The 9,001-nt window shown below is 36.8% G+C and overlaps 1 protein-coding gene across 1 annotated transcript; it reads right to left on the bottom strand.

The window, feature by feature from the left end:
* LOC109825840 (copper chaperone for superoxide dismutase, chloroplastic) lies at positions 629 to 8,537 on the bottom strand. The gene is made up of 6 exons (XM_020392746.1): positions 8,252 to 8,537; positions 8,130 to 8,156; positions 6,832 to 6,904; positions 6,548 to 6,682; positions 3,580 to 3,800; positions 629 to 1,039 (listed from the first exon to the last, which is right to left on the bottom strand). Exons 1-6 carry the CDS (start codon positions 8,504 to 8,506, stop codon positions 803 to 805), a joined length of 948 nt encoding a protein of 315 aa, XP_020248335.1. The 5' UTR covers positions 8,507 to 8,537; the 3' UTR covers positions 629 to 802.

Consider the following 9,001-nt stretch of genomic DNA (forward strand, 5'->3'; position numbering starts at 1 on the left):
AAAAAATAATTTTTCAAAAAACAATATTTATTTCAAAAAGGTAATAGCTTTTCAAAAAACAAATATTTTTTAAAAAATATTATATTTTTCCAAATAATAGTATTTTCAAAAAAAATCATTTCTCAAAAGGCATTGTTTTTAAGAAAATTTAGGGGAAAATATTTTAAAACAAATTTCTTCTTTTAAATAAGATAATATTTTTAAAAACATTTTAAAATCTTTAATGAATCTCTTAGATTTTTTGAAATATTAAATAATGATTTTGTTTTCTTATAAATTTGGACTAGTGGACTTTGCAGCCACTTTGAACGCAACTAATGGGCATTTGTGATTATACTTACGACAATGAGTTGCAACGAAACAAATAGTTGTAAATGACTCAGTGGCACGCAATTGTAGTTACAACGACTTTAGTTGCAAGCTACCAGACTCCCACGAAGCTAAGGCAGCTCTTGCCAGCATTAGGAGAATTAACTTGGTGATAGATTGTTCCATAGTATGCCAAAGGCTGGAGTCATTGTGTCAAGAGAGAATCTTGAACCCCTCTACAAAAGTAAAATAGCATAAACAGGCGCATGTATGTCCACGGAATCGAGTTCGTATACGTCCACAAAATCCAGAATAGTGATGAGCTGTTACCTGAGCTAGGATGCTTCAATAAAAAATAAATAGAATTATTCTCCACTGAGTTTTATTTTCCTGATTTACTTTTACAATCCAAAGGTTCATTTTCCTTATTTACTTCTACAATCCAAAACTCTCTAGCATCACTTACAAGATACAACGAAGGTCGAACAAAAGCTTAACTCGATTCCCATATTGTTACACCATCACAAGTGCATAACTTCTTGTAGTTCTCGCCAACTCCTGCACTTCTCGCAATGACTGCTGCTGAAATACCGGAATCTGATTTATCTTCGGTATCATAAACCACAATGGAACGGCCGATGAGGTCCGCAACTCTAAGCATCTGTTTAGCACCGGAGAACTGGGCTTCCCCATTCTCCAGAGCTTCTAATGTTCCCAGGTCACCAATTGGCTGTTAAAATAAATTTAAAGAATGTTTAGTTTGGAAATGCATCAATTGAGATCCAGCAACTTCGAGTTGTATGAAAAAGAATAATGGCTGAAAACTAATAACATGTTGCTGACAGACCCCATGTACTAGCGCCCAGTTGCGGATAGACCCCTTGTATTTCTATTGTTGCGGATAGACGCCCTGTACTACCATCCAATTGCATCGCCCTATTGCAAATAGATCCCCCGAGTGATATTTTTTAAACTATTTTACCCTCAGGAGGTCTATTTCTCAAAAAATAGTATTCTCTTTCACTAAGGGTAAAGGAGTCAAATAAAAGCTCACTCAGTGGGACGCTCTGCAACAATAGAACCACATGGATCTATTCACAACTGCGCACTAGTACAAGGGACCTATCTACAATTTACCCTTGAATATATACAGGTTACAATAGAACTCTCAACAATTAACTAAAGGAGGAGGAAGAACTCTCCGGCCTGAAATATTAGTCGCTTTCTACTAAAATATTGCATGCAATAAATTTCTATTATGACAATTAAGTGTCTAGGATGGAATCATATTGTTGTGTGTCTGAATATAAATAGTAGACCTATAAGCTACATTTTAATTTATGAGTAGCTAACAACTTTAGAACTAAAGAACGTTGATGGTGTAAAAAGAAGTCTAGCTTGAAATGATCGAGCCAGATGTGGGTATTTCATGTGCACGACTCGCGGATGCGTGTATGTGATACTCCCTCGACTGTTAAAGGAGTAACTCGCCTTTAGCACGAACAGGTCTGCCCAGTTATAAGGCTAAGGCACTGACTGACGTGTTTTCTTAGCCAAATGCAAAAGCCTTATAAAAAAAGGGCGAGTAGGGGTGGGCTGGGTTTTCGTTGCCTCGAGCCTTGGTGCACGTATTTGTTGGCGAAGAACCTAGGCAAAGCACTGTCCCAACCCTCGTCTATCTGGGCGGAAGTTGTTTGAGCAAAGTATTCCCTCAATGAGGACCTTGTCATGTCTGAGGGCTCTCAGGTACAAGCGTGTGAATTCTCACCTATATGAAAAAGGTTGAAGGATTGCTTATGCTGGGTCTCGAACAAGAGGAGATGGGTGGTTGGTTAAAACCAACAAGTCTCTCAATCCAGTGCAAGATATTATCAAGCAGGCCTTGTGCATAACCGCCCCTGGCTCTTCTTTTCTTCACCCACTACACAAGAGTAATGGAGTCTCTATCACTCCGCTCCAAGAGTCAAATATTAGACTATACTTCATACACCTTAAAGTTCATAGGACGAAAAGAAGTTATTTTGAGGCCCTTATGCTCATTATGCCTAGCATTGAATGTGAATGGACTGGGTATTTACCTTATCAACTTTCAATTAAATGGCGGGTTCTATTTGATTTGGCACCTGAATTCACACTCGAATCGAACCGAATCAAATATTTATCAGGCTATTGTTCTCTTGTGCCCTCGAATCTATGGAGTACAGACATCGATTTCTCAATAAGATCAATTTCAGCTTTCTCTTCTCCAAGTTGCTATTAGAAATAGATGAGTCCGCAGCTTCAAGCTTAGATATTTATAAGTCTGTTAAGGGACCAGGATTTGCTGCTTCGAGATGAGAAAGTGAACCTCCTCTCCGTACAGGAGAAGTAGATACAAAAAAAACCTCATCTCATGTATGATATTTCTTTTCCTGTTAGAAGCATACGCGTAGGGACTTACATCCTTTGTGCCCCACACCCGTGGACCACTCACTCTCTATAGGGAAAGTGGTGCTTTCAGGATGTAGAGAATGACGCTTAACAGCGCCTTGCTCTATTACCCATGCCGAAGAAGAAAAACTAGAAGAAGCAAGCCTTGATAGCCCGAAACCTAGCCCTTGCTCTCTTGGCCAAAGGAAGTCATACCTTCAAGGAATTCCCCTTTGGGAACTGCATATAAAAAATAACCCGAATAGGTCTGATTAAATAAGTAAACCTGGATCGCCTATCCCATTCGCAATGACTATATATGGCCTTGTGAAAGGACAACTAAGACACACAAAGTCGAACTCCAACCGCTAATCCCAAGAGAACTCTCTTAGGTGCCTTAACATAATATCGGATTAGCTTATAGCTTTGAATTATTAGTTTTCAATCTTAAATCAAAATCAGTTAAAAACTGATTATCTATCAAAGTCAGTTCAGCCTTGGCAGTACGTCAGGTTATCGATCCTTCTTTTTCGGCGTGGGTGAAAATAGAAGCATAGATCCCTTCCTTCTTCAATGCTGCCCGACCTTTATTGTTTATTCGCTGCATAGACCTTCTAGTAATGCTTTTTATTTTTCATCCAAAACTCATATGTTTCTCTACTATACTAATTTTATAGTGTGTATGTACATACAGCTAATGTCTAAATAAAATGCGACAAGTTTTCCTCATCCACTAATTTTTCTGAAGGAAAAAAAAAGTGCTCATAGTCAATCACCAGAACACTGAACTCAATGACAAGACATAGAAGGAAAACAAAAAAAACACTGCTAAAATTAAAAGAATTATAGAACTCAATTTACCTTTTCGGAAGATACGTTTGCTGGGTTATACACTTTCCCAGTGCTTTCAGGTCCTCTAGTCAAGTCACCAAATTCATTTATGGACCATCCATGTTTACCAGGAGACAATCCACTAAAGCTTGCTTCAATTCTTGTCAACTCTATGCTCACTTGAGCTAACCGTACAACTCCAAAAATAACTGGACCTTTGAACTCAGCAACAGCTGCAGAGATTAAAAAGTCTGCAAAAACAGTATTCAAAGTTAGTTACTTCAACTTTTAAAGACACAAAGTAACAACAGGAAGGTTAAGCTGGTTAGCCTCTCTCTCTCTCTCTCTCTCTCTCTCTCTCTCTCAGTTAGTTACTTCAACTTTTAAAGACACAAAGTAACAACAGGAAGGTTAGGCTGGTTAGCTTCTCTCTCTCTCTCTCTCTCTCTCTGTATATACACACACACACTCCTCTATACTTATTCATTACTATTTATGCTACTGTATCATAAACAGTAAAGCAAATCAAATATATTAAAACTTGGATCCTTCTTTAAGTACAGAGAAGTAGATATGATTTCTAAATCAAATGTATTAAAACTAGGATATATTTTTTTAAGTATAGAAGAGTAGATATGATTTTTAATTTTAAGCATACAATAATTAAAACAAATGTATTAAAACTTAGGGGGAGACAAGTTCTAAATGCAGTGCTTAAAAAATAGGGTGTCATGCTTTGTACAGGATAGTATAGAGTAAAATTCCTATAAACTTTAGTGGTAGGAGCCTTTTGTCCACCAAATTTTTTATCTATGGATTTTACATTGAAATTTATGCTAGCATGTGATACAAATGAAAGCACAAATCTCAAAGATAGCATTAATGTGTAGCACAAATCTCAAAGCATAATGAAGGGATAAAAATTTTAGTGGACAAGTGCTCCTATCGACTTAAGTTTACAGGAGATTTACTATATATACATATATATAATATAAATGTATATGTGTGTGTGTGTATATATATATATATATATATATATATATATATATATATATATATATATATATATATATATATATATATATATATATATATATATGCATGGCCTCGGGTATTCTAGGAAATTAAATTCCTATGGGTGCACCCCAAGAGAGTCGAACCTGAGATTTTGGAATAGTACTCATAAGCAACTTACCAACTCGGCTAGACCCTCATGGATGGAAGGCTTTATATTTACCAAACTTTTTTTGGCTAATCGCAAGTGTTGTTGAGAAGTTATAAATTATTTTATATCTTTAATGAAGATCGCTTCATCAGAAAAGCATTTAATATGGTGGCCACAAAGTTCTCTTTCAATTAATGATGTCTGGCATGCTTCTTTTTCTCTTCATACTACGAAACAAGTCACATGCATCCCTCCCTCTTCCCTCCCTGTTAATCTTTAATGGACTTGTGCTCGTATAAGGCTGTATATGAAAAAACTACATTGCATTGAGATTAAAAAGCTCCCTCCTTCCTCTTTTAAATCTTTAATGATCTGCGCTCAGAAGGGTGCATATAACAAAAGAACTTCATAGTATTGACTATTCAGATCGAAAGGCTCCCTGCGCCATTTAACATTCTCAGCCTCATGGTCTTCTTTTAATTAATGACATGTAGCATGCTGCTTTTTTCTTCATTATGACATGACTCACATGACAGACTTCCTCCTCCCCATCTCCCTCTCCAGTCTAAAGTTAATACAACATATTTCTAGGTAACGAAATAAAAAGAGTAGGCACACAATGGGATAGATTAAAACATTGCAACTTTTTGTCCCAGTAATTGTCAATACACAAATGATACAAAGCACTGTCTGGTTCTCAAAATATGTACAGAATTCTACACTTTGATGATGGAGCATTAAGCATTGAATCAAGCCAGAGAATACAAAAGTATATCCCTCAGAAATAGACGAAGACTTCTACATCCATAAAAGAAGTTCACGCATCAATGCTTGACAGTAAGCATACAACAATATGTAACACATGTCTAAGAAAAGACACCTTTTGATAAAAGTGCTTGGCTCTTTTATCTCCAAATTAATAGTTGGTAATGAGATGTATTACTTGGTAGATTCTAATGACGAACTAAGAAGAAACATGTTATTTAACCACATTAACAAGAAATAAAAACAATTGATGCAAAACAAAAGGTTAAGTATAACATCCTGAAAATAGATAAATGTTGCATCATTAATCAGAAGCGAGGAGGTATTGAGCATGCAGACACGATGACTGACTGTATTTTTCAGTTCACACAATATAGTTGCATTTGTAAAGATTAATCAGAAAGCCAGCAATCTTCTGTGAAAGTGATGATGAAAGATGATCAGGATCAGGAATAACATATCAAAACTAATTTATCTAGAGAACACTCCATGCAAATTTGAAATTTAGACACAACAAAGAAGAAATAAAGACTGTCGTAACACTTGAAATAATTGTTATTCCATGATCGAAATAATTAACATGGTAATAATTATATATTATGTTGCAAGGAACAGAAATTGATTGCCCATATGTTAGCACATCCTTCTCTAATACTTCAACTTTTACATAAACTAAGAGTGGTTAACCATGTGCCTTGAACAATTTAAATAGAGGATGCCTAAGAACATCTTATTAGAGTTTATAACTTGCAAGACGATGCATATACTGATGTTGAGAACAAAGTGAATTGGTCAGTGAAGCTGTGTTATTGCATGCACAAAATAGACCATTCATTCGAAAGGTCTACAGTATATACTAACATCTGAGAACAATCATCTTGCTGGAAAAAAAAGACAATACGTGTACATATGCTGCTTAAATGTATTTCGATGCAAGCAACTGTGACACCACCAGATGATCTGAGAGAACCGGTGCAACAAACTTAGCGGTTTTGAGATGTATGAGAATACATCGACTTAGAGAAACTTTAACAAGCATGTACCACATTGAAAAGTTTAATAACTGACCATTTGGGTTGCCCTGTCCAATCAATCGAGCTTTTCGACCAGTCTGCTCCAGAGCATCCTCCATGGTCTTAACAGGGAGAGATCCGAGAACTCTTACAACTTGATTGCTCAAGTCTACTTCAACATTTTTAACTCCTGTTGAAGCAAAAACACGTACCATCAGGCCATAAAATCATGATACAAAGTAAAAAATAAATAAACTGCAGCAAGATTATAACAAAATAGTAAATCAACCAATGCAACAATAGAAGTCTTTGAAAATCTTGTGGCTAAAATAAACTTACCATCAAGTTTGAGCAACTTATCCTTCACTGCTGAGACACATCCCTCACATTTCATATCCACCATAAATTCTGTCTGCACAAATCAAAATTATGAAATAAGAATGCTTATCTTCAACGTGTCAGCCTATAACACATCTTAAGCACACACTTATAATGGAAATATGCTTTCTTTTGCAAGTGAATGGATTTATCAAGTGGAAATTATTATGCTATCAATCACCTGCGATCACCCCTCACAAAGTCGAATTAGGACAAACCCAGCCACATCAAGCATCTGTCTACTCTAATTTGTGGGGTTTTTTTCCAAAGAATTGTTTACTTAATTAACCGCTTGCCACATGAGTGGTTGGTACATAGTCTAAAGTCATCCTTTTAAGGTCTCTTTAGTAAATCTCCCAATTATACTCATCAGATGATCTTCTTTGTCGCTGTTACCCTTTGCTATGTCCTTAAACTACAAATAAACTTGACACCCACTCCAACTCATGCATTTTTATTGAGTGCCGATAAATTCTATGGCATAGCAGCATGTTGTCTTTAATGAAAGAACATTTTCCTTCTAAATCATGGTCTTTGTCTTCTACCAGGACTTCTCCTAATTGGTCTACATGCTCCATGTTCACTTCAATTTCCCTTTGTCTTGCACATGTTCCTTTGCCTAATGTGTCTAACCAGACGCAAGAATGACAAGCTCCATTCTTTATCAGCGCAATCACTAACCCAGTGCTTCCTTTATCAAGAGATCTCTCTAAGGGCTAGCCCAACATGCAGATTCATCACTATCAAAACTTCAAACAGCTCCATTTCCTTCCTTAGTGATCCTTAACTTTACCACTATCTAATAATCTTAACCAATCTTTTATCTTTCAATCCACAACAATCATAATACTCTGCACCCTAAGCACCACCGCGTCCATGATTACACAACCTGAAAATGCATGATTTTTTTTCACTGTAACCATCGACAAAACACTAAATTTTTGCAAATAACAAATCAACAATGTACACGAGCCACACTCACTTTGAACCCCTGAAGCAAGATATAAGATGACTTAGAAAGTCACGTCATCCAGAAGCAAAAAAAAAAAAAAATTAAACCGTTTCCTAAATAACCAATAAGGGCTCCCGAAGATTACCCATTGGTCTCCAAAAGTGACCTAATAATCAACACCTAGCTCATCAAAATACGATCTTTCTCACGCTATTCAATGATTCAAACCACAACATACGACATTCCATAAGAACCAGAAGCTAAGATATCGAAAGCAAGCAACAGAAGAAATGAAAATCTGACATACCATGAGCTCAGGCAGAATCCCAACATGCTGCATCACCATCAGCAACAACAGCAAACAATCAGGACAAAAATAACAACTAAAACAAGAAGCAAAAATCATCCGATTCACCACGAAACCCTAACCTCAACCGCCGGCTTCTGATCGGCGACCGTAGAATCCATGTGCAGAGCTGCCTTCGGTCGGCTCGAACCCTTGACAGGTCCAAAAGAGTTGAAATTGGACGCTGATCGAAGAGAAGCAGGGAAAGGGGTGTAGGGTTTGAAGGGAAATCCAGGGTTTGAAGAGGAGGAAGAAGAAGAGAGAGCAGCAACTGCGATCGCAGCGGCAGCGGAAGGGAGAGCTGAGGAGGATGTTAAGTATCTGACAAAAGACCCCATTTTGTATTGACTTATTAGAGCGAGAGGCTGTGTATCTACTCCCCTCTCTCGATTCTTCCTATTTCTTGATAGGAAATGATTAGGTAGGCCTGGGCCTGATTTTATTGGGCTAAATATTTGGATCCAAAAGTTGTTCCAGTGCTGAGTAGTAGCCCATGGGCTATTCACGGGCCTTGTGAAAAGTTTAAGTCCCTTAAAAAGTTTAATATTTTGAAATCAATCTCCCATATAATTGGAATTGCTATTAGATCCCCAAGGCATGCTAAGATTATTACGCGTGCGACGGATATTAAGACTTAGTCGTTCTAATTTTAATATAAAAAAAAGGATCATTTTAATAATCAGCTCGTTTGATATGAGGTTTAAGCAATTGGGGTTAAACTTTTAACATGGTAATTATTACCCCCAAAATAGCTAGCGGGGGAAACACATTCCTGTGTTTAGTATAAATGTTTATAAGTGTTAAAATTTAACATAAAATGATCTCTGCCACTC

Source organism: Asparagus officinalis, chromosome 10, assembly GCF_001876935.1.
Source record: "Asparagus officinalis chromosome 10, Aspof.V1, whole genome shotgun sequence".
Taxonomy (NCBI): Eukaryota; Viridiplantae; Streptophyta; class Magnoliopsida; order Asparagales; family Asparagaceae; genus Asparagus; species Asparagus officinalis.

Coding starts and splice junctions, on each gene's coding strand:
- LOC109825840 (XM_020392746.1), bottom strand. CDS start 8,506: ATGGGGTCTTTTGTCAGATACTTAACATCCTCCTCAGCTCTCCCTTCC. Junction 8,157..8,251: donor ATCAGAAGCCGGCGGTTGAG/GTTAGGGTTTCG, acceptor ATGGTGATGCAG/CATGTTGGGATTCTGCCTGA. Junction 1,040..3,579: donor CAAACGTATCTTCCGAAAAG/GTAAATTGAGTT, acceptor TTATTTTAACAG/CCAATTGGTGACCTGGGAAC.